General features: G+C 33.9%; 1 protein-coding gene across 1 annotated transcript; it reads left to right on the top strand.

The window, feature by feature from the left end:
• The first annotated feature begins 13,328 nt into the window (after positions 1 to 13,328).
• Positions 13,329 to 25,828, top strand: LOC133185639 (uncharacterized). The gene is made up of 12 exons (XM_061320951.1): positions 13,329 to 13,383; positions 13,570 to 13,625; positions 13,883 to 13,955; positions 16,331 to 16,403; positions 17,706 to 17,838; positions 18,477 to 18,567; positions 18,769 to 18,824; positions 19,081 to 19,153; positions 23,193 to 23,265; positions 23,670 to 23,802; positions 25,156 to 25,215; positions 25,616 to 25,828. The coding sequence occupies exons 1-12, from the start codon at positions 13,329 to 13,331 to the stop codon at positions 25,826 to 25,828; spliced, it is 1,089 nt and encodes a 362-aa protein (XP_061176935.1).
• The last annotated feature ends 1,182 nt before the right edge of the window (positions 25,829 to 27,010 follow it).

Raw genomic sequence — 27,010 nt, 5'->3', positions numbered from 1 at the left:
CAAACAATGGAAATTCGTCTTTTGCTTAAAAGTATTCAAATGCTGCAATGTTAGAACTATCTTTGATTTCAGTTGTTGTTTTCAGGCGCGTAGCCAGCATGGAAATAAAATGTACGCAGAGAACGGAAGGGGGGGGGGGTCCAACTTTCAGAAATCAAAATTTTATTAATACATTACCAAATTGCCATGATTTAACTATACTACAACAAAAAGGGGGGACCACACTTTCAATAAACATTTTCAATAGTAATAGGTTAGGTATGGAAATAAGTAGGGGCAGGCCACCCCCTGCCCCCCTATACTACGTGCCTGCTGGTGAGGGCCCAGAAGCTCCGAGTTTTACCAAATATTTCATTCATTTTCTTGCAAAATATAAATATTGTCATTTAGCTTTTGTTTAGAAAATAAAAGACATTATATATTAATATTTATTGTTTTAACGCAAAATTAATACTTCCTTGAAATCTTATTGTACATGAAGTTAGGCTTAATATTTAACCGATATATTGGTATCATATACTCTTTTTTAACGTTCAAAAACACGTATACTAAAAGTTAATTATTAACAAAAAATATCGTAATATAAATCATACTAGTATACTAGTAGATCAGAGCATTCAACGATGTGTTAGAAATTTAATTTCTAAAAGGTCTTTAAAAAAATAATCAGTGTGTTAAAGAACAATTAAAAATTAATGGATGATTTATTTGGACTTGGCAATGATTCAATAAAGGAATTCATATTTTATTATATAATTGTGATAAAATTTAAATCGAAACAGTATGACACAAACACAGATATTTGTTGGACGGTACAGAACGGAGATTTTTTCTTCGAATACTTCCCCTCTCCTTTTTTTTTTTTTTTTTTTTTGAAAGTGATGTGTACGCACTTGCGTATTTGCGTATAGGCAGCTACGCCCCTGGTTTTGATAGCCCATAGTACATATATGAATAGTCAAATACTTGCGACTTTTTGTCTATTTCTTACAAAATAACATTTTTCCGAAAAACTGCTCTTGAATAGCTTTATCAAGCTATTCTGAATACCTTATTAAAGCTATATAGCTTTTTCAAGCTATATAGCTAAATCAAGAGATTGTGCTGGACCTGGTATATTTAATAACACACAATATAAAATACACAAAGAGAGATAACTCTTCCTGTTTCTTAATATGAGCTGTTCAATAAATATTTTTGGCATAAAAACTATTTCTCACTTAACTGTAACATTGAGATTATTCCTACAAAAACTAGAATTAACTATACATCATTTACTTTCTTTGTATATCATAATTCCAAACCTGTTTACTCTTATGTTTTTGCCTTATTTTGTACGGATTTTGAGTCCAAAATACGTCTCACGTTTTGCGGTATGAAAAATACGGAAATCAGTTCGTTTGGATTTTCGCATTTAGTTTTCGAAATTATCTGTCTCAGTTTGACGCTTTTTAATCGCTATAATAAAAAAAAAAGATTTCAAACACTTAAGTGATGTCGGTTTGCCAAAACGCGGTGGTTTAACGCTCTGGCTGCGACGTCAGTGTACAGAAAATATAACGTCACTGCGAGATAAAAACGTCACAATTTCTTTGACATTATTTTGCGGGATTTTTTTTCTGAATTAGTTTAGTGCGCTCAAATACAAGATAGCGTGTATAGAAATTTATTCAATTTTTACATCAACAAAAGTGTGAAGTTAGAAATTCTTTATTTTTACATGTATATTTTGTCCCAATTTTAATCATTAATTATTATGATATCTTAAAGATTTTTCGATAAATACCAATAATCGATTATGAAGAATGAATTCATAAAAATCAGAAGCGAATTCAAATCAGCTGAATAATCCTAAACATTATCGATAGTTTGTTAAATATTTGCTAAAAAATTAAGTAAAAATATAGTATAGATCAACATTAGTATTTTTTTCATTCTCCATCTTATTCTTCTTTTGCATTCAAATTTCTTGCTATACGGTGTGATGCCTTCTAAAACATTTTGCTCAAAGTCCAAATTTACATGAAGCGTACCACGTTCTATTAATTTTGCTTCTAAAGCCCGCGAGGATTTTTCTATTCCTACATTTAATAAAAAGCAAGCCAAATTCCTCCAAGAATAGTTCTCACTTAGAAAAAAAAATCATAATAAAACAACTTTGACCCATGAATTTGAATTTAATTTATTAGAATTAATTCTTTAGAAGTTGTATAAATATTTCATTTTGGCATTAATGTTGACTGAATTATTTTAAAAAACCATCAGTATTTAAATTAGTACAGTTACTGAGTTCCACAAATACTAAAGAACTATGTAACCTAGGTAAATTTCTGTATTTTTCTTATCAATTAAGAAATGATGTTTTAAATAGTGTACAATAAGAAGTGATAATACATTAAATTCTATTGTTTATGTAATTGCCACATGTAATGTATATTGTATAGCATATACTACACTTATCCTGTGCAAAGCTTATGTATAAATATTTATGTACATATTTTGTATACCTATGAGATGTAATGTCTCTGGTTCAAATAAAACAACAACATAAACGAATGATTAAACGCATGTTAGGCTAATTGATTTATTTTTTAATTAATAAACCAGCAATTAGGAAAAAGATTTACTATTAAGCTGTTCAGTGTAATGCTTCTCTGTTAATTTGGCCAAAAGGCCGAGACGGTACCTTCCGGTCTGATGTTTTAGATTGGCGGGAGTAAAAGTCTTTAAAATGGTTAATTTTTGTGCGTAGCCCACTTCTTTGCCAATAAATGATATAGGCATTGACTATAAAGTGTTGTTAATCAAAAATATTCCTTGGTATAGGAACTCTTACAAAATACAATCTTAAACTGATAGATATATAGACCAGTTGATAAAAAATATAATTTGTATATCAGAGGTAATTTTCAGCAACATTAAATCTGTAATTCCATATTTTATGGATGAGATCGATTAAAGGGTAAAAAAAATATTTGCAATTTATCGGAAGTAAAATTTGATAAGCGAATTCAAACTGCGTCAATATCGAATAGAATTCTGAAAAGAAAATAAATTAGGGTTGTATCCCATATTCTGTTGGATCGATCTGATATCGGGGTCATATAATTCCAACGATTTGTCGGACAAGTCGATACCAGCAATCTTGTTTTATACAAAATAGACATCAGGGAATTTTTGCATTATGTATTGAAATTCTGCTGTAAAGTTAAAATACATAGGAACAATGTTTTATTTTATGAGAGAAAGTGATAATTAATGAGAAGAATTCAAAATTTAATTCAAACCAATACAATCATGCTAAATGTTAGAAAAAATTTTGCTCCGTTCCCACATCTTGGTATCCAGCTGTATTGTATTGTTCATGTAAGATGAGATTAAGATGTAATGTTTACCATGATATATGGGATATTCTATAAACTAGCAAGAAGGGTGTTTTGTAAAGGAAGACTTCGGATGACAAGGGCATTGTTTCTTTTTTACTAAAAAAAAAGTTCTTTTGTTTTAACATTGGGTAATAAATCCTAGTTTAAACCATATATATATATTTTTTTTAGAATTACAAGCATAATGAGTAAACATACATTTGAAAAATATTAAACGGGATTTGGAAACAAGTTAAAGGCATATTTATCCGGCTCCTTATTACTGAGTATTTGTTTTTAGCTCACCTGAGCCGAAGGCTCAAGTGAGCTTTTCTGATCAAAATTTGTCCGTTGTCTGTCGTCGGCGGCGGCGGCGTCGTTGTTGTCGTAAACTTTTCACATTTTCATCTTCTTCTCCAGAACTACTGGGCCAATTTCAATCAAACTTGGCACAAAGTATCCTTGGGTGAAGGGGTTTTAAGTTTGTTCAAATGAAGGGCCACGCCCTCCTCCAAGGGGAGATAATTACGAAATAGCAAAAAATTAATGGCATTATTGAAAAATCTTCTTCTCAAGAACCAGTGGGCCAGGAAAGATGAAACTCATGTGGAATTATTGTCAGGTAGTGTAGATTCAAGTTTGTTCAAATCATGACCCCCGGGGATAGGGTGGGGCCACAATGGACGATCAAAGTTTTACATAGGAATATTTAGGAAAAATCTTCAAAAATCTTCTTCTCAAGAACAGCAAAGCTATGATTGGTCATATTTATTTGGAAGCATCCACAGGTGGTGTAGATTCAAGTTTGTACAAATCATGACCCCCGGGGGTAGGGTGGGGCCACATTGGACGATCAAAGTTTTACATAGGTCTGGAATATATAGGAAAAATCTTCAAAAATCTTCTTCTCAAGAACAGCAAAGCTATGATTGGTCATATTTATATGGAAGCATCCTCAGGTGGTGTAGATTCAAGTTTGTTCAAATCATGACCCCCTGGGGTTGGGTGGGGCCACATTGGACGATCAAAGTTTTACATAGGTCTGGAATATATAGGAAAAATCTTCAAAAATCTTCTTCTCAAGAACAGCAAAGCTATGATTGGTCATATTTATATGGAAGCATCCTCAGGTGGTGTAGATTCAAGTTTGTTCAAATCATGACCCCTGAGGATAGGGTGGGTCCACAATGGACGATCAAAGTTTTACATAGGAATATATAGGAAAAATCTTCAAAAATCTTCTTCTCAAGAACAGCAAAGCTATGATTGGTCATATTTATATGGAAGCATCCTCAGGTGGTGTAGATTCAAGTTTGTTCAAATCATGACCCCCGGGGGTAGGGTGGGGCCAAAATGGACGATCAGTTTAACATACATGTAGGTGTACATAGGAAAAATCTTCAAAAATCTTCTTCTCAAGAACAGCAAAGCTATGATTGGTCATATTTATTTGGAAGCATCCTCAGGTGGTGTAGATTCAAGTTTGTTCAAATCATGACCCCCGGGGGTTGGGTGGGGCCACATTGGACGATCAAAGTTTTACATAGGAATATATAGGAAAAATCTTTAAAAATCTCAAGAACAGCAGAGCCACGGTTTGTCATATTTATACGGAAGCATCCTCATATAGTGTAGATTCAAGTTTGTTCAAATCATGACCCCCCCCCCACTCCCTTTTTAGGGGTAGGTTGGGACCACTTATGCATTTAAGCTTTTCAATACTAAACTGATTTTTCCTTTTTTCCTAGCCACAGTGCTCAGGTGAGCGATGTGGCCCTTGGGCCTCTTGTTGTAAATAACACATTCTTTTTTGTTGTTTAGAACTAGGTTGAAACTAAAAATAAATATTCTTCTTATTTAAAAGGCCTATGTAAGAATTTTTGGGGGATTTCAAGGGGAAAGGATACGATAGAAAACTGTTTATGAATATCTGGATTTTTTGGGGGGTGGGGTGGGTGGGTGGGTTACGAATTAAGATATTAAGAAATAAATATACTTAATATAAAAACTAATACAGGATGAAGAGTACGTATATCCCAGAAATGGGTCCCAAAAGGTCCTGTGTTAATCGTTCTTCTGTATACTAATCTTGTGACTAAAATTGAAGAATGGATGTCAAAATCATGAAGACCTATATTTAGAACACGAGAGGACAGCACCCACGACTATTTATCCGATTAAATGCCAACCGTGCCCCCTCCCCTTTTTACATATCTGCTGGTTGCATTTGTAATCTACGTGCATTTTTTTTTTCTACTGACAACGGGAGAGCGAGGGGATTACAAAATTATTACACACTTATTTGGTTCTTTTTTGGTTTATTTCTAAAATGAAATTTTCAATCTTTTTTTTTCAACAAATCCTGACTATGTTCCTTTAAAATCGGGGTTAATTGTAATAGTATTTTGGTGGGAAAATGAATTCCTTAGGTTTTGAAAGCGAAGACATTAACGATTTCTTCAATTTTTTTAAGATAATCTTAATAGACAGAGACTCCGCTCAAACAAAGTTTGTCACTGCGACTCTTAAAGGCCAAAATTACCCTATATATATTTGAGATCGATGTCATTTACATATAATTCCACAACAGAGTATTTGTGCCTACATGTATTTACATGTGTTTGTGAAGTCTTTAAACATGATATCACGACAAAAAGTAAAATACGCATAGTAGCTCTCATTCTTCGTAATTTATAGATTTCATGTAAGCTCAGATGGTTAATTATAGAAAATCCAGGTAATACAAGACTTAGTGTTTACATGCCAAAAAACTAGAATTTTAAATCTAACCATATTTTATCAGTAAATGTATATACAGAACATGTAAAATCTCTTGCTAAATGTTATCCTTTGAAAATGTACTATTTATGTACATGTAAAGTTCAGTATTGGACGTGTGCGATGGGGTCATACCTAGCGGTCCCGCGCGAGGTGTATGTTGCGATATCATTGTCATGGAGAAATATAGAGATAATATGAAAATTGTCTCTGGTCGTAACATCTTACATATAATATGCTGCATGCACGGATGGAAGGGGGGGGGGCGGAACCCCAACCCACCCCCTGGAAATTGCGGGATCCTGGATACGCACCTGTGCAGGTGTCCTAAAATGCCAGAGATTCATGCCTGTAAGATTTTTTAATTTTAAGTGTACTTAAAATAAAATGCATTTAGTATCTGAAATATATGGTTCCTCGAATAGGGTTTGGGGTCGTGTTGCAAAGATAGAACTTGCTCTGCACATCAATCTATCAAGAAAACACAACAGGATCAGGTATATGTGATAATTTCTTGAAATATTCGACGGGGGAGGTGTTCGGCGTAATGTGGGTAAACGTGCGTATATCGGGGAAATGGTTTGATAGTGTGTGGATAATAAAGATCATTCACACACCCTACATTTGTCTATATTGATGGCAAACTTCATCTTTGCTTCTGGATTCAAATCAAAATCTGAGTCATATTTGGAAGCAGAATTTTTTTTTGTTTTCGAATGTTGGACAGATTAAGTTATAATGAAAAAATGAAAATTTGTATTTTTTTTAAAAAAGAAAATTATTACTAAAAGGTAACGCTATTTTCTCTCTGAAAGTGTATGTGTGTGTGTGTGTGTGGGGGGGGGGGGGTTATTTTCATTTGATCTGTATAGGAAATGATATAAAAACAAGTAAGGGGAAGAAGGACCTTGAGCTGAAAAAATACTTGTCATTCAATTTTTTTCATATTTTGTATATTTCTAATTAAGTATGTCCTACATATCTTAAAGCAGTTATATCATTAGGTTTCTTACCTAATTTTAGAGATATTGATTGACAAATACTATGCCTTACAGTATCAAAGTGGAGTTTTAATTCTCCATGTTTCCGGGCTCATTACTCCGTTCATAATAAGATTTTTAAGCATATATTAAAAATATGTAAGTGGATATGTTTCTTTTAAAATATACCAGAGTATGAATAGGGTTTAAAATTCGAAAAAGCAAGTTTCTTCTATCAAACTGCATCTGGATAGGGAAAATTACGTGCTTTTTAAGACAAGTTCAACAAAAGACGTAATTTACAAAAAAATCTATCATTCAATATTTTTAAATTTACGTTGAAATGCAAGTTTTTCAAAATATTGATTAACTGTAAAAATTTTGAATGGTGAAGCTGACCTCAATATTGCACAGGACATCGTTAAAGAGGACATAAGCATGACAAAAACGTGTCATGTTTACATTTCTCGAGTACGGGAAAAACCAACTATGACGTCACACGTAAGCTAACAAAGCGAAAAAAGATATACCTACATAAGATTTCCGTCATCAGCCATGCAAAACTAATTTTTGTGTTCCCCGTTTCTAAAAATATTTCATCATATACCGACTGTGACCTGTTTTTACATAATAATGCCGCCCCTGTATTCACCGAGTATGATCTTGCTGTACTAACAGATCGTGTATGACGTCACCGACTTGCTGTACGCGCAGTTTGGGGAAACAGAGGAGTGGATCAATCTTTTTCATAATTTGTTATTGTTTACAAGAATGTTAAAACTTTTTTATATTTTTTTTTTATAAGATGGTAAAGATAAAAAATTGTCAAAAATTTATACAAGAACTGATGCTTTACAGGTTTTGCACTTCTATAAACGGAGACTATGACGTAGTTAAACAGAGTCATGTGACCATGTGTCCTTCATCCCCTTAATTAGTATAACATGACAATTTTTTAAAAAATATATATTTTATAATGGACTTTAACGTATGTTCTAATTTCACAGTTATAATAATATGAAAAAGTATTTCGATTGCGCGATTAAGAACTGATTAATCACATGCATGGAAAAAATACATGTGCATATAATTTAATGATTAAATAAATGTGTTACTGGCTTATTTAACTTACATTTAAATGCAAATGCTTTTAAATTGTTCAATCGTTTTTTTAATCAAGAAATGCTTTGAAAATGTAATAATATTAAAGAAAATCTCAATAAAACTAGAGAGAAATCACGCAACATTTATGACGTCGCCAGGGACATATATGTCCCTCCCGCAGCGAACGGTAAAAGGACATATATGTCCTTCCCGAAGCCAGAGGGTTAAAAAAAATGACAGAAACCCCTCGAAAGAAAGCGAGGTATGTTTATCTTTGTTAATAAACCATGTTTTGGTAATCAAAAATGCAGTTGTTTTCAAGTAATAGATGTTAAATCTCTTACGGGCAAATGCCAAATCTCACTGACAAATCTAATAATAAATACTGAGAGACAACATTATGGGTAAACAGGTCTGTAATTCTTATAAACTTCAGTGAATTAAAATACGACAGCAGCAATTCAAATGTAAATCACTACTATTGATGAAATAAAAATGGTTCACGTTATGATTCACATAACAATGGAATGTAAATACATATTATACAGACTCACATTACACAAACATATACATCACATATCTTACCCAATATATGGTAACAGACCCTTAAGTTATATATACAGCAGTCCAGCTACATCACATATATTAGGTAGATCTGAATAATAATAAATATCATATACTCTTTGCTAATTAATTTATATAAAATGATTCACACATTCACTTTTACTATTCATCAAATGAATGTATAATATTAAAATCAACTGACCTTTTATGAATAAAAGTCCAAGATCAATATATCATAAGAACTGAATGACCAAACTGATCTTCCAGACTCAATTTGAAAAATACTAATATCATTCAATAGAGCTTCATGATAAAAAAAATCACATGACTTAACGTAGAACCTACGTCGTATGATGTCATATCGAGTAAATGAGTTTAGTCTGTCTTTTTGGTGCTAGATCCATTATGACGTCATAATTAATTTAATGTTACTTTTTCCCGTACTTTACGGCTTTAATCCAAGTCTGTCTCATGTAATGAAGTTGCATAACTGTAATAGATAAATGTTTTAAATTAAATTTATTTTATAATCTGTTTAAAATAAATCAGCTCACACACTACTACAATGATAATATAATTGTGGGATGGCAGATGCATTTCGAGAATCTTGCAAGACCAAAGGAAAAGAAAACTTTGATGAAGACTTTAAACATGCAATACACCAAAATCTGCTTATAATTGAAAGTATGCAAAGCCAACAGAACACAAATAGGCGATTTTCACATTTACAAATGTTATTTCCCTTTGCGGGGTCAATATGGGGTCAACCGGCGCAAGACACTGTTTTCTCGCATGATTGACTTGTCCGGTGTGAGACAGCAGTGTGAGATTTTTTTGTCTTACACTGTGTATTACTACGCCGCGAACGATAACGTAAACATTCCGTCTTTATATAAAGAAATTGTAACAATGTTAAAAAATATTACATATACTTAAAATGTTGTCATTTAACTTATTAAGATAAACTTATTTTCATTCAAAATATTGTCGTAGTTTCACTTTTAAATGGCACTATTTTTAGATCGCGGAAGGATTCTTCTTGAATGAATGTGTACGCTATCGGATAGATATTTTTTTATATTCCCAGTTTTTATCTATCTAATTAATTTACATGGACTGAAATTCATTTTATCAGATTTTCAGGTACGCTCTCTCTGATGGTGTATTTAGATTTTTAAGTAGATGGAAAATTAAAAGAATATATTTTTAACCCTATCATGGCGACGTCATTGACAGGCCGTATTTTGGATAAAATAATGCGAGAAAAATAATCATTCATTACATTCTCGTGTGGGAATAGTGAAATTCCACCTCGGGGCCAAGATTCACGGTCTAGGACTCGGCAAAGCCTCGTCCTAGACCCTGAATCTTGTCCCCTTGGTGGAACTTCACTATCCCACACTCGTAGTAATGAATGATTCTATTATTCCCTCTATACCATTAGCAACTTCATGGGGCAATGTCTTACAAATGAAATCTGTATAAATATGTTTTCTATGTTTTTTTATGTCGTCCCATATTACTATGACAATGCAAGAACGGATCAAAGTAGATAGTTTTCAGTAGGCCTAAATAAACAAGAGTTATTTCCAGTTGGCCGCCATATTGGAGGTCAACATGCTCATATTCCTTCATTATTCAGCCAATTAACTTTAACTTTTTATACTGGCCATTGTGGGGTAGGGAGCATTGTTTTTTCTAAAAAATATACATTTGTTAAAGCCAACTTTATTTCATAATTTTTATTCTATAAAGATTTTTCCCAAAATATTTCTGCTACACCCTCTTAAATTTGGTAAGACAAAGAGGAAAAATTACCAGATTGACCACCAAGATGGCGGCCAAGGGAAATAACTCGGAGAGAAAATACGTCAAATGAAAACTATCTATTGTCAGATAGCGTTTAAAGAGGCTGGGGGGTTGTGGCCATTTTTAGACTATATTGATCTCCTTTAGAAGAAGAGCTCCATATGAAGATATAGAAAATGATCAAATTTTAAAACTAAAATTTTTGGAATTTTTTTTTGCCAAATGATAGTTGACAGCTTAAGATATCATATCTAAAAAATTAAGTTAAATCTGGTGGTTAATTTGTTGACCCCCCAGCCTCCTTAAAGGTTGAAAATATTTACAGGTAATTAAGTTACAAAGGTTATAGTGAGAAAAATCAGAGTTACGCCGACAATGGGAGATAGCTCTTATGACTGAAATTCGTCTATAGAAAAGATATTGGAGGAAAAAATAAGAAATATTATTAAAAACCTTAAAAATAACAAAGTGGCAGATATATCAGGTCTTACAGCAGAACATCTCAAAATGGCATTGACTAGATAACCCCAGTGCTTACCAATATTATTAATGCTATATTGCACACGGCATATGTACCCACAACCCTGAAAACGGGCATTCTGACACCTATCCTTATTCCTTAATCAAAGTACTGAAAGTACGGGAAAGCGCTAAGCTTTGTTTGAAATTTGAAATTACATCAGAATTATTTTTAATTTAAATTGCTTGTTGTATTGGCATTGACAGTGTGACTGCACTGCGATGAGCACAGTTGTTTGATACATTTTTACGTTAAAATAAAACTATAACATCAAGCCGCATGAGGATCAGGGTTCTCATTAACGCAAGCAAAATTATTTGGGACTCAAGGTTCTTAAAAAAGATGCTTCTGCGGACTCATGAGTGGACGCGTCCTCGTTAGCGAGAAATTTGGGTGCTTTCGAAAACTGGAGATTTTAGATCTTAGATTAAATATTTAATCGAAACCTTCCTATAACTATCATAAAGTTTATCCAAGACACAACTTTTCTTGTACCTATTTCTATTTTTTTAAAACAGGGATTGATTATAAGATATTTCATGTTTATCAGTGCATAGTCATAATTTAGTGTCGCATACCAAACTCCGATAGCTGTAAACACACTGCAGCTTTTTTTTTAGAAACACTTTTGAATCTTGAGTTTTATCTAGAAATCATAATTACTGTTTGTATACACAATGCGGTTTGATTATCTCGTAAATTTCACCCAGTGCAGACAGGATTAGTTACGCCTCATTGCACATGACACCTGTGATTATATACAGTCAACTTTCGGGTACTAATTGATTATGCAACAGTTAATTTTAGCTTTATAAACAACAAGTTATTTTTATGGCAATTGATTACACGTGTATTTTAGAATATGGATTGGATGCATTACCAGTTTATATATTTGAATATGTTAATACTGCATAAACAAACTGTTAAAATAATAAAAGATTTTTATTTATGTTTGGATGGAAGGATACTGCAATAATTCAGTTGGGGGACTCAACATAATTTTTCTAGGACGCACCAAATTTAGCTGGGACGCAAGCTTCTCAGAAATCTTGAGTCCTGGGACTCAAGTTAGCAAAATCCTAGTGAGAACCCTGTGAGGATATAATTATTTGAAGGTTCGAAATATCAGCATCAGATGACATTGTATATAGGTTGCTCTTTCACAGAGAGTGTTAAATTAATTTTTTAGCAAGTTTTAGTTTACTCTGTTTATCGTAAAAAAAAATACCGCAGTTATGGGGGGTGGGGGTGTGTGTTAAATTGTGGAAATTATTATGAAACAAAGTACATTTGGAGCAATGTGCACAATCCAAAATTACTCTTCGCCCCGGTGTTCTTTTAAGAGGTACAGTGTAGTTCGCAGTTATGAGCAGCACTCACTTCTAGTTTTCATTTTCTTTAACATCATTATAATTATGCAAAGAGATAAAGTCTGACCTCTCTAGACTTTCTGCGTAATTCCGACACACCTCTATATTGTACACAATTAGAAATCATCACTTCATTTCATATATTGTAGGAATAAAATATCCACAGCACTTGTGTAATTGAAAAAAATAATAATAAAAATAACTGAGTGACCCGTAATTTTTCAGCTATAATTCCAATTTTAATAAATAATTTAACAACTCAAAATTAGAAAAGATCGTATATCAATCTCAAGTTTAAACAAATTTTCATGAAGGTGTACAATATTGTTTCATTTTGACTTTATTTAGTCCTCATAAAGTTGCTAAGCAGACAAATCGGCAATGCAAGCACACCTTTACATACACCATTTCTTCCTGGGTTCCTAACATAAATATCTGCTTATCAATCTGCTTAAATTCACCAAAAGTTTATGACTTTGAAAAAGTATGTGCACGTATGATCTGCCAGATCCTGACTATATCTATTAGGGAATATATAAAAAGTAATGTTGAGGCTAAACATTGAAAGCAGAATGTAAAAAAAAAAACAAAAACAAATACCTGAACTGATTACTGGCAAATCAAGAACGAAATCAAAATTTCTGAAAAAAATTTCCTTACAACATCTTAAATTACAGACAAACTCAAGCAGACGTCCTTATCCATTATGGCAGTCAAGTGCACATTCACTTAGTGCTTCAAAGAAGTTCTTATTTAAAAAAGTTTAGGGAAAGTCATTATAACAATATGACGTTTATTGTAGAAAAAGATTCCCAAAAAGAGCGGCCCCTTCACCGATATGAGTGAGTTAAATGGATTGAGTGATGACGGCTTTAAGCCAGCCAGTTCTACTTGTAAGGAGGAGTTTTCTGATAGAATTAGTACAATCATGCAGTATATTTTGTATTGAAATCAGTTTAACATTTTCCAATGAATGATAAAACATTTATGTGGACTTGCATATTATTCCTGTCAATCTGTTGACATGCATGTATGTTTTTTTTTTTTTTTAAAAAAAAATAGATTAAATTTTTTTTCAGTGTTTAGTGATCCTGCTGACTTAGACATCTTGGAACAGTTAGGCAGCAATAAGGGGGTGAGTTTTATCCACCTGTGGATTGATCACTGCATCTTGGCTTAGAAAAAAAAGAAATTTGGAAGCTATTGGCAATTGGAAAACAAAGTGATATTTTTGTAGATGAAGCAAATGCAATAGGTTTTTTTAAAAGACAGAATGATGTAATGGTGACATTAGAGGAAATAAGCCATCATTTAAATGTAGGTGTAAAAAATCTTCAAAATTTACAACTTACAATCTTATCCAAGTCTAAACTGAACGAGTTCATATTACAGATAGCAGAATCAGCCCTATCAAGGATGTCACTGTATGATAAGTTTGATCCTTTGGTGGACCTCCCTGTAGCAGGTACATAGAATCAACTGATTGAAGTCATTATTTATTGCTCTTATTTAAGTGTAGTAATTTTTATCTGTTTTACTAATCATGCTAATTATGGTCATAGAAAATTATTGATAATTCAACTTTAATGCCTTTTGTAGTTTTTAGCTCACTTGAGCCTTCGGCTCAAGTGAGCTTTTCTGATCACATTTTGTTCGTTGTCCGTCCGTCCGTCTGTCTAGCTGTCCGTCTGTCCGTCCATCTGTAAACCATCTGTATCTGTTTTACTAATCATGCTAATTATGGTCATAGAAAATTATTGATAATTCAACTTTAATGCCTTTTGTAGTTTTTAGCTCACTTGAGCCTTCGGCTCAAGTAAGCTTTTCTGATCACATTTTGTTCGTTGTCCGTCCGTCCGTCTGTCTAGCTGTCCGTCTGTCCGTCCATCTGTAAACCATCTGTATCTGTTTTACTAATCATGCTAATTATGGTCATAGAAAATTATTGATAATTCAACTTTAATGCCTTTTGTAGTTTTTAGCTAACTTGAGCCTTCGGCTCAAGTGAGCTTTTCTGATCACATTTTGTCCGTTGTCCGTCCGTCCGTCTGTCTAGCTGTCCGTCTGTCCGTCCGTCTGTAAACTTTTCACATTTTCGACTTCTTCTCCAGAACCACTGGGCCAATTTCAACCAAACTTGCCAAAAAGCATCCTTTTGTAAAGGGAATTCAAGTTTGTTCAAATGAAGGGCCACATCCTCTTTCAAGGGGAGATAATTAAGAATTAGTGAAAATTTGTTGGTATCTTTTAAAAATCTTCTCAAGAACCACTGCGCTGTAAAAGTTGAAACTTATGTAAGACCTTCATTACATAGTGCAAATTCAAGTTTGTTCAAATCATGACCCCCTGGGGTAGGATGGGTCCACGATGGGGGATCAAAGTTTTACATAGGAATATATAGGAACAAATCTTTTGAAATCTTTTCCTCAAGAACAACTAAGCCACAATTAGTCATTTTGATATGGAATCATCCTCAGGTAGTGTAGATTCAAATTTGTTCAAATCATGACCCCAGGGGTAGGGTAGGGCCACAATGAGGGATCAAAGTTTTTCATAGTAATATATAGAAAAAATCTTTAAAAATCTTTTCCTCAAGAACAACAAAGCCACAATTAGGCATATTGATATGGAATCATCCTCAGGTAGTGTAGATTCAAGTTTGTTCAAATTATGACCCCCAGGGGTAGGGTGGGGCCACAATGGGGGATCAAAATTTTACATAGAAATATATAGAAAAAAATCTTGAAAAATCTTTGCTCAAGAACAAAAAAGTCACAATTGATGTGGAATCATCCTCAGGTAGTGCAGACTCAAGTTTGTATCCAATCATGATCCCTGGGGTAGGGTGGGGCCACAATGGGTGATCAAAGTTTTACATAAGAATATACAGGAAAAAAATTGAAAAAAAATCTTCTCAAGAACAGCAAAGCCTTGTTAAGTCATATTGATATGGAAGCATTCTCAGATAGTATAGATTTAACTTTGTTCAAATCATGATCCCCAGGGTTAGGGTGGAGCCACAATTGGGGATCAAAGTTTTACATAGGAATATATAGGAAAAAACTTGAAAAATCTTCTTCTCAAGAACAGCAGAGTCATGTTTTGTCATACTGAAATGGAAGCATCCTCAGGTAGTGTAGATTCAAGTTTGTTCAAATCATGACCCCTGGGGGTAGGGTGGGGTCACAATGGGGGATCACAGTTTTACATAGGAATATATAGGGAAAAAATTGAAAAATCTTCTTCTCAGGAACAGCAAAGCCATGTTTTGTCATATTGATATGGAAGCATCTTCAGGTAGTGTAGATTCAAGTTTGTTCAAATCATAACCCCCAGGGGTAGGGTGGGGCCACAATGTGGGATCATAGGTTTACATAGGAATATATAGGAAAAAATCTTTTCATCAGCATGAAAGCCATGTTTAGTCATATTGATATGCAAGCATCCTCAGATAGTGTAGATTCAAGTTTGTTCGAATGATGGGGGGGGGGGGGAGGGTCCACAATGGGGGATCAAATTTTTAACGAGGGAATATATAAGAAAAAAATCTTTAAAAATCTTCTGCTCAAGAACAGCAAAGCCATTTATTATATTGATATGGAAGCATCCTCAGGTAGTTCTAAATCCAAGTCCGCCTTTTAAACTTTTCAATACTGAAGTGATTTGTGCTTTTTCCTAGCCAATGTGCTCAGGTGAGCGATGTGGCCCATGGGCCTTTTGTTTTCTCGTTTACTTTCAAAGGAATTTGTTTCCCTTTCTTCCAAAGAATATATGTTAAAGTGTTCAGAATTTGAAATTTTAAGATGCTGGCACGCTCTACTGCATCTTGTTTTTTGCCAGATCCCCGTCGAGCCCGTATTGACGTTAGGAGAAAGAAGCGAGGAGTTACTTTTGACTCTAGACTCGGACAGCTGTGAGTATAACTACAAGTTTATTACATAAGAAATTCATGTTCATTACAACAGTCAAAGCTTTTTATCTTGAACTTGATTGGAAAGAAGCAAAAACTGTGATATTTAAGGATTTGAGGATTGAGGAGTTGACGTTGAAATTTGTAAAGAAAATGTCATTGGACTTAAAAACTTTGACATACAGGTGACTCTCAATCTCTCGAAGTTCAAGGGACCATAAGAAAAGTTCGAGAGATCGGGGGGTTCGAGAGATAGAAAGTGAATAAAATCTGGAATTTTCAGTTCCGATCATCATAGCTCTACTATTATACATACAGGAAGTAAAAGTTGATAATGTCAGTACACGTATTCATTCGAAATTTAGAGGTAATTCACTTGATTTCAACAACAATTAATTATTTTCAGTAAATAAAATGATTATTTTGAGTTTAAATATTTATTTGTTCTCATTTCATGATTACGTGAAACCTGAATAGCAATTGCCGATTCGGCTATATCCCTGGCGCAGGCTTGATCGGTCCTTCACGAGATTGCTCGTAATCGGTATACATTTCTTGAAATGGGATTTCTTGTGCAATGTTTGCCAAACTGGGATTGTGTAAACTCTAATAATCTTAAAGTTCATAATCTTTGGAGAATTAAGGACACGTCCCTAAATTATTTTCTCAAAATTATCTAGTCAAAGTAAGTTGTGAAGCTATTTGTTTATAATTTACCAATTAACCAATTAATTATACAAACACTCGGACGACTCACAGGTGAATTATCATCTATGTAAACACCCAATTAACACGTCCATCCCAGCCCCAGGCGTTCACTGTTATCCAGGTAAGTCCAAGCTGCATTAATTTTACGCTTGATTGACGTGTATACAAGCGCAATCAAAACTTCGAGATACAGAGAGTAAAAAACAATGATATATGTATAACGGGGCCCAGGTCTTGGTTCGGGAAATAGAGAACTTCAAGAGATAGGTAGTTCGAGAGATTAGGAGGAAAATTGCTTAGTTATATAGAGGAAAAAAACGGGACCGGAGGTTCACTTCGAGAGATCAGAGTTCGAGCCATCAAGAGTCACTAGTATATATAAAATATTTGAGATGTCAGTGTTTGAGATGCTGAAGTTCAGCTGTATTATGTATTTAAACTATTTCAGCAAAATATAGATTTAACATTAGGGGATCAGTAATTAGAAATGCCTCAAGACACGCATTGTTTAGACTTCAGAAGAATTATGTCATATCTTATCCATATTAATGCATATTTAAAAAACAGCAAACTTATTGTTTCTGATTATTTAATAAGTGAGCCAGAAGAAAGCATGCTTTTGATGGGGACGCCTCGTCCCGGTCAGAGCCACATGGTGCCGGTGGTGAAGAACCAGACATCAGTCACCTCTAATGACTTTCTGTGCTCAGATATACCCGAGGGCAGGACGGTACATGTTGTTTAATCTTCCATAAAATATTTTGAAATAAAAATTTTGGTAAAAGATGCAAGTGCTTAATTGAAATTTTTTTTTGAGTAAATGCTATTTTCTGTATATATGTACATGCCTCGTTTAATTTTTGCTCATATTTTCGAATTTTCATGAAGGTGTACAATATTGTTTCATTTTGACTTTATTTAGTACTCATAAAGTTGCTAAGAAGACAAATCGGCAATGCAATCACACCTTTATATACACCATTTCTTCCTGGGTTCCTAACATAAATATCTGCTTATCAATCTGCTTAAATTCACCAAAAGTTTATGACTTTGAAAAAGTACGTGCACCTATGATCTGCCAGATCCTGGCTATATCTATTAGGGAATATAAAAAGTAATGTTGAGGCTAAACATTGAAAGCAGAATGTAAAAAAAAACCCAAATACATGTAACTGATTACTGGCAAATCAAGAACGAAATCAAAATTTCTGAAAAAATTTCCTTACAACATCTTAAATTACAGACCAACTCATGCAGACGTCCTTATCCATTATGGCAGTCAAGTGCACATTCACTTAGTGCTTCAAAGAAGTTCTTATTTAAAAAAGTTTAGGGATAGTCATTATAACAATATGACGTTTATTGTAGAAAAAGATTCCCAAAAAGAGCTGCCCCCTCACCAATATGAGTGAGTTAAATGGATTGAGTGATGACGACTTTAAGCCAGCCAGTTCTACTTGTAAGGAGGAGTTTTTCTGATAGAATTAGTACAATCATGCAGTATATTTTGTATTGAAATCAGTTTAACATTTTCCAGTGAATGATAAAACATTTATGTGGACTTGCATATTATTCCTGTCAATCTGTTGACATGCATGTATGTTTTGTTTTGTTTTGTTTTTTTTTTTTTTTAAAAAAATAGATTAAATTTTTTTTTCAGTGTTTAGTGATCCTGCTGACTTAGACATCTTGGAACAGTTAGGCAGCAATAAGGGGGTGAGTTTTATCATCTGTGGATTGATCACTGCATCTTGGCTCAGGAAAAAAAAGCAATTTGGAAGCTATTGGCAATTGGAAAACAAAGTGATACTTTTGTAGATGAAGCAAATGCAATACATTTTTTTAAAGACAGAATGATGTAATGGTGACATTAGAGGAAATATGCCATCATTTAAATGTAGGTGTAAAAAATCTTCAAAATTTACAACTTACAATCTTATCCAAGTCTAAACTGAACGAGTTCATATTACAGATAGCAGAATCAGCCCTATCAAGGATGTCACTGTATGTAAAGTTTGATCCTTTGGTGGACCTCCCTGTAGCAGGTACATAGAATCAACTGATTGAAGTCATTATTAAGGTCTTCCGTCTCCACGGAAGACCTTATAGTGATTCTATTGTTTCTTTTTATTATTATTATTATTATTATTATTCTTTTTTTTTTAGACAAAATTTTGTGCACGCGATTTCTCCAAAACTATTCAACGAATTTCCTTGAAATTTTCAGGGATAAAAGGTCTTTATATGAATTTTATATAAAATTCCGTTTTTTGGTAAACTCGGTTCCAGTGCCAAGTTATGGACAATTTTCTGATTTTAAAATGAAATTTTGTCCGCGAGTGTTCTCGAGAATGGCTTAAGATATTAACTGGAGACTTGTTAGAGATGATAGAACTTGACTTTTAGATTGGAGAGGGCACCTTTTCGTCTGTCGTCAGCACTTCCGGTCGCTTACGGAAGTGATCAAAGAAATCGTTAAATTTCAACTTTCCTTTTTTAAATCAATTCTTACATCATTTTATTGCATCTCTTTTGTAGTTTTGAAATATGTTGGTCCCACCGGAAACAAAAACGTCAACTTCCGGTTATAAGAGAAAAACGACATAATTTGAGTATTTTTCTTTCCCATTAATATCTATTGTAGATAAAGTATTTGGAATGAATTTTAAACATGTTATTCAGACAGCTAATGTCTAGAGTAACCTCAAATATCTTTCAAAAATTCACTTCCGGTCGCGTGTTTTTCTGTCCTCAAAATGAGAAGTCTGAGCAAGATCTCGGAAACGGTAAGAGATTAAGACACCAGACTTATACGAGCAACAGACCTTAAGATGTAGCAAAAACCACTTGGGTTCAGAGCGTCAGCCGTCACTTCCGGTCGTCACAGGAAGTGATCAAAGAAATCGAAAATTTCAACTTTTCTTTTTTTATTTAAAGATTGCATCACTTTATTGCATCTTTTTCGCAGATTCGAAAGATGTTGGTCCCACCGGAAACAAAAACGACAACTTCCGGTTATAAGAGAAAAACTACAAAATTTGAGTATTTTACTTTCCTATAAATATTCTTTATAGATAAGGTATTTGAAATGAATTTTAAATATGTTATTCAGACTGCAAAGGTCTAGAGAAAACTTAAATATCTTTAAAAAATTCACTTCCGGTCGCGTGTTTTTCTGTCCTCAAAATGAAAAATTGTCTGAGCGAGATCTCAAAAACAGGTAAAAGATTAAAACACCAAATTCTTATGAGTAGCAGACCTTGAGGAGTAGGCAAAACCATTTTGGTTAAACGCGTCTGTCGTAACTTCCGGTCGTCACAGGAAGTGATCAAAGAAATAAAAAATTTTAACTTTTCTTTTTTAAATTAAAGTTTGCATCACTTTATTGCATCTCTTTCGCTGTTTTGAAATATGTTAGATTCCACCGGAAACAAAAACGTCAAATTCCGGTTTTAGGTGATAAGCTACGTTACTTCGATATTTAACCTTCTCATAAATATTGCTTATCGATAAAGTACTTGAAATGTTTTTATGCATTTTGTAGATACTGCAAATGTATAGAAAAACGTCAGAGATTTTTTATAAAATTCACTTCCGGTCGCGTGTTTACCTGTCCTCAGAATTATAATTTGTTCTCACAATATTGCTCGGCAACAGTAAACGACTGAAGTCTAAAACTTTCAGAACTGATAGTCATTCATCAGTTTATTTGAATTGCGAGGAAATCTTGTATCGCCGTTACTTCTGGTCGTGACAGGAAGTGATGCAAAAAAGTGAATGGTCAATGGTTAGCACGTTGGATTTTCAACCTGACAACCAGGGTTAAATCTCCAAAGTGTCTGAATTTCTTTTATCACCTTTTCAGCTTGAATTTACGTTTTTACTTTCAAAATCGGACGGAAGACCTCTCATTGCTCGCAATGAGTTTCTAGTTTATTGCTCTTATTTAAGTGCAGTAATATTTATCTGTTTTACTAATCATGCTAATTGTGGTCATAGAAAATTATTGATAATTCAACTTTAATGCCTTTGTTGTAGTTTTTAGCTCACCTGAGCCAATGGCTCAAGTGAGCTTTTCTGATCACATTTTATCCGTCGTCCGTCTGTCCGTCCGTTCGTCCGTCTGTTTGTCCGTCCATCTGTAAACTTTTCACATTTTTGACTTCTTCTCCAGAACCACTGGGCCAATTTCAACCAAACTTGCCAAAAGGCATCCTTTTGTAAAGGGGATTCAAGTTTGTTCAAATGAAGGGCCACATCCTCTTTCAAGGGTAGATAATAATTAGTGAAAATTTGTTGGTATCTTTTAAAAACCTTCTTCTCAAGAACCACTGCGCTGTAAAAGTTGAAACTTATGTGAGACCTTCATTATATCATGTAGATTCCAGTTTGTTCAAATCATGACCCCCTGGGGTAGGATGGATTCACAATGGGGGATCAAAGTTTTACATAGAAATATATAGGAATAAATCTTTAGAAATCTTCTCCTCAGGAACAACTAAGCCACAATTAGTCATTTTGATATGGAATCATCCTCAGGTAGTGTAGATTCAAATTTGTTCAAATCATGACCCCCAGGGGTAGGGTAGGGCCACAATGAGGGATCAAAGTTTTTCAAAGGAATATATAGAAAAAATCTTTAAAAATCTTTTCCTCAAGAACAAAAGAGCCACAATTAGACATATTGATATGGAATCATCCTCAGGTAGTGCAGATTCAAATTTGTTCAAATCATGACCCCTGGGGGTAGGATGGGGCCACAATGGGGAATTAAAGTTTTACATAGGAATATTTAGGAAAAAAATCTTTAAAAAATCTTCTTTTCAAGAACAACAAAGCGACAATTAGTCATATTGATGTGAAATCATCCTCAGGTAGTGCAGATTCAAGTTTGTTCAAATCATGACCCCCAGGGGTAGGGTGGGGCCACAATGGGGGATCAAAATTTTACATAGAAATATATAGGAAAAATCTTAAAAAATCTTTTTCTCAAGAACAACAAAGTCACAATTAGTCTAATTGATGTTGATTCATCCTCAGGTAGTTCAGATTCAAGTTTGTATCCAATCATGATCCCTGGGGTAGGGTGGGGCCACAATGGGCGATCAAAGTTTCACATAGGAATATACAGAAAAAAAAAACTTGAAAAATCTTCTCAAGAACAGCAAAGCCTTGTTAAGTCATATTGATATGGAAGCATTCTCAGATAGTATAGATTTAACTTTGTTCAAATCATGATCCCCAGGGTTAGGGTGGAGCCACAATTGGGGATCAAAGTTTTACATAGGAATATATAGGAAAAAACTTGAAAAATCTTCTTCTCAAGAACAGCAAAGTCATGTTTTGTCATACTGATATGGAAGCATCCTCAGGTAGTGTAGATTCAAGTTTGTTCAAATCATGACCCCTGGGGGTAGGGTGGGGCCACAATGGGGGATCACAGTTTTACATAGGAATATATTGGGAAAAAATTGAAAAATCTTCTTCTCAGGTACAGCAAAGCCATGTTTTGTCATATTGATATGGAAGCATCTTCAGGTAGTGTAGATTCAAGTTTGTTCAAATCATGACCCCTCGGGGTAGGATGGGGCCACAATGTGGGATCAAATTTTTACATAGGAATATATAGGAAAAAATCTTTTCGTCAACAGGAAAGCCATGTTTAGTCATATGGAAGCATCCTCAGATAGTGTAGATTCAAGTTTGTTCAAATGATGGGGGGGGGGGGGGAGGGTCCACAATGGGGGATCAAATTTTTAACAAGGGAATATATAGGAAAAAAATCTTTGAAAATCTTCAGCTCAAGAACAGCAAAGCCATTTTTTATATTGATATGGTAGCATCCTCAGATAGTTCAAAATCCAAGCCCCCCCCCCCCTTTAAACTTTTCAATACTGAAGTGATTTGTGCTTTTTCCTAGCCAATGTGCTCAGGTGAACGGTGTGGCTCATGGGCCTCTTGTTTCCTCGTTTGCTTTCAAAGGAATTTGTTTCCCTTTCCTCCAAAGAATATATATTAAAGTGTTCAGAATTTGAAATTTTAAGATGCTGGCACGCTCTTCTGCATCCTGTTTTTTTTTGCCAGATCCCCGTCGAGCCAGTATTGATGTAAGGAGAAAGAAGCGAGGAGTTGCTTTTGACTCTAGACTCGGACAGCTGTGAGTATAACTTCAAGTTTATTACATAAGAAATTCATGTTCATTACAACAGTCAAAGCTTTTTATCTTGAACTTGATTGGAAAGAAGCAAAAACTGTGATATTTAAGGATTTGAAGATTGAGGAGTTGACGTTGAAATTTGTAAAGAAAATGTTATTGGACTTAAAACTTTGACATACATGCATATAAAGTATTTGAGATGTCAGTGTTTGAGATGCTGAAGTTCAGCTGTATTATGTATTTAAACTATTTCAGCAAAATATAGATTTAACATTAGGGGATCAGTAATTAGAAATGCCTCAAGACACGCATTGTTTAGACTTCAGAGGAATTATGTCATATCTTATCCATATTAATGCATATTTAAAAAACAGCAAACTTATTGTTTCTGATTATTTAATAAGTGAGCCAGAAGAGAGCATGCTTTTGATGGGGACGCCTCGTCCCGGTCAGAGCCACATGGTGCCGGTGGTGAAGAACCAGACATCAGTCACCTCTAATGACTTTCTGTGCTCAGATATACCCGAGGGCAGGACGGTACATGTTGTTTAATCTTCCATAAAATATTTTGAAATAAAAATTTTGGTAAAAGATGCAAGTGCTTAATTGAAATTTTTTTTTGAGTAAATGCTATTTTCTGTATATATGTACATGCCTCGTTTAATTTTTGCTCATACAATTTGCTGTTTTTGTGAGAAAATTTTTTTTGCATTCAATAATTTTTTTTTTAACATTTCTCATGTTTCTTGAATATAGATCTAACGTCAAGCTATACTAAAAGGATTTTTAGCTCACCTCGACGAAGTCGAGATGAGCTTATGCTATACCCCCGGCCTCGGTGTCGGCGTTCGCGTCAGCGTCCCGGTTAAAGTTTTAGGAGCAAGTCCCATTCCCAAGTAACTATTAGCCCTACCTGGACCAAACTTGCATGGATGATGCATCTAGGAATAGACACTACCGCACTTACTTCGGATGCTGGATCTGACCTCGATTTTCCAGATGAGTGACCAGGTTAAAGTTTTTGGAGCAGGTCCATTCCCAAGTATCTATAAGCCCTACCTGGACCAAACTTGCATGGATGATGTATCTAGGAATGTACACTACTACACTTGCATCGGATGCTAAATCTGACCTTAATTTTCCAGATGAATGACCAGGTTAAAGTTTTTGGAGCAGGTCCATTCCCAAGTAACTATAAGTCCTACCTTGATCAACTTTGCATGGATGATGCATACAAAGGATGGACACTACCACACTTGCTTCCGATGCTGGATCTGACCTAGATTTTCCACATGTGAGACCAGGTTTAGATTTTGGAGCAGTCCCATTCCCAAGTAACTATACGCCCTTCCTGAACCAAACTTTCATGGATGATGCATCTAGGGATGGACACTAACCAACCTGCTTTGGATGCTGGATCTGACCTAGATTTTCTACATGAGTGAATTTTAGCCATATTTTAACCAAATTAGCATGGATGATGTATCTAGGAATAGACACTACCAAACTTGCTTTGGATTCTGAATCTGACATACATTATCCAAATGAGTGACCAGGGTAGTTTTTTTGGTGTAGCTATATAATATTATGGCCTGTTATGATTAAACTTGCATAGATGGTGCATCTAAGGATGAAAACTTCCAGACTTGCTTTGGATGTTGGAACTTACCAAAATTTTCTTGATTACTAAACAGGTTAAAAGTTTTTTGAGCAGGTCTATTTCCAAGTAACTACAAGTCGTACTTAAACCAAACTTGCAAGGATATTGATCTTGGGATGTTCCCTAACTAGAAAAAAAATATGATGTGAAATATGCCTTACTTATAGATAACATACGTCGAGGTGAGCTTCGTAATCTTTGATTACCTATGTTTAATTTTACTCTCACAGGAAGTTACAGATGTGATCAAGTATACCTTGTCTCTAAATCAGACAGAGGGAGATGATGAGGTAGGTCGCATGACAAGCCAAGGCATATATATATATGTACATCTAGTTAGTATTTTTGAACAAGTGTCATTATATAAATCGTGACTACAGTTTGTAAATTCAGTATTTGTTTCCAGGGATATTGATGTAATGACTGCGTCAATAGGAAAATGTTTAATAAGCTTCAGTTTCATTGTTATTGCATTTTGCATTTATTGGAGTGGAGGGTTTGTTCAGTTTTTCTATAAATTGTTAAAGAATATACTGTGTGTTTTGTTGGGTATACTTGTGTGGTGTTACTGGTAATTGATCTTTAAATTATTTTAAGATGATTTTGTGTGAATTGGAAATTTTTTTTTGTATTTATTTGACCTTTGAAAAGCCAGGTAAAAAAAAGCACATTCATGCATTTCTTGCATAGGTTTTGCAATATACAGAGGCAGACATATCTCAGATCAAGCAAAGGTTGGCCCTGACATTCCAAGGTATATTACTGAAAAATCAAAAAGAATGGAGTCAGAAGTTAGCAGAGGAGGAGAAAAGAAGTAAACAGCTGGAGTTGAGGGTGAAAATGAGGACCAAAATACAGACCAATGCAGAGGACAAGGTTAACGAACTGATGTACGTACTGTAATTTTATTTTTAAAGGACAGATGATACAAACCAAAAAAGGGATGCCTGGATTTGTATATAATATTTTTTAGACCTATTGTGGTTGTGAATGAGGCAAATATAAAATTTCTAAAATATTTAGAAATTGTAAATTTTTTATGATGTTCTAAATTCTTTCTTTTAGGCAATCACTTTTATATACCTTCATAATTTTTTTTTATCACAATTTGGACATTATTGTGAAATTTTGAATGAAAAATAATAATTTTTGTACAAGGTGGAGCAAATGGCATATGTAATGTAGTTCAATAAAATCTGATTAATTCTTCCATTGTAATTCCTATTCAAATCCTTCTTAAGGAGGTTGGATCCTGTCATCAAAAGTAATGAAAATTTTTTATCAAGTATATTTTTAGAATTTATACACATAGCTTTATTAAAAATCAAAACAAAAAATGGGGGTCAATGCGCTTCTTTTGGCGCTACAGAGCATTTAGTTTGACCTTTTTGCACTGAAAATACATCTTACACATAAATCAATTTTTAAGTTTTTCCTTCAATATTTTTTTATCAATTAAATTATGGGAACAAATACAGTCTTATTTTATCTTAAATAGACACATTAAAATTTGTGACAACGAAGAAATTTTCAAATTACTCCACATGTTCAATTATTTGACCTTTTTGCACTCAAACATTTTCTTTTTTCTGGCATTAAAAATTTAAAAAGCAAAAAAATCATTTGAAAGTAATAACATTTCACTGAATTTAAGAAGAATGGTTAAAAGTATCGTATATATTCAGAAAAGAAAATTAAAAGTGGGGGTCTGTGATGTTAATTTTTAGATATTACTAAAATAGTGCTAATTTTAAGCTTAAATTAGGGCTATTTTTTTCTTCATTTTCACAATATATTTGCTATATTTATCAAATATGATGACAGAATTCATGACAGTTTATTTAATAGATAATTTAGGACCAGTATAAAACAGTCCACTGCAAAAAAAATAACTATGTGTGCAGACTGCATGTAAAAATAGGAATCCAAACTAAACATACTTTAGATACTTCGAAAGAGAAAAAATGATCATTTTCTTCTAAAAAACCTCCCGCCACAAAATATAGTTCCTCACTTAATGCTTTTGGTATGGAATTTAATCATGGAGTTTTAACTGAATAGGGTTAAATTGGCATTGTAGAATCC

This window comes from Saccostrea echinata, unplaced genomic scaffold (assembly GCF_033153115.1).
Source record: "Saccostrea echinata isolate AGI-Se365-2 ecotype Australia unplaced genomic scaffold, CSIRO_AGI_Sech_v1 ptg000012l, whole genome shotgun sequence".
In the NCBI taxonomy this organism is placed as follows: domain Eukaryota; kingdom Metazoa; phylum Mollusca; class Bivalvia; order Ostreida; family Ostreidae; genus Saccostrea; species Saccostrea echinata.
This window is presented reverse-complemented; position numbering and strand designations above follow the sequence as displayed.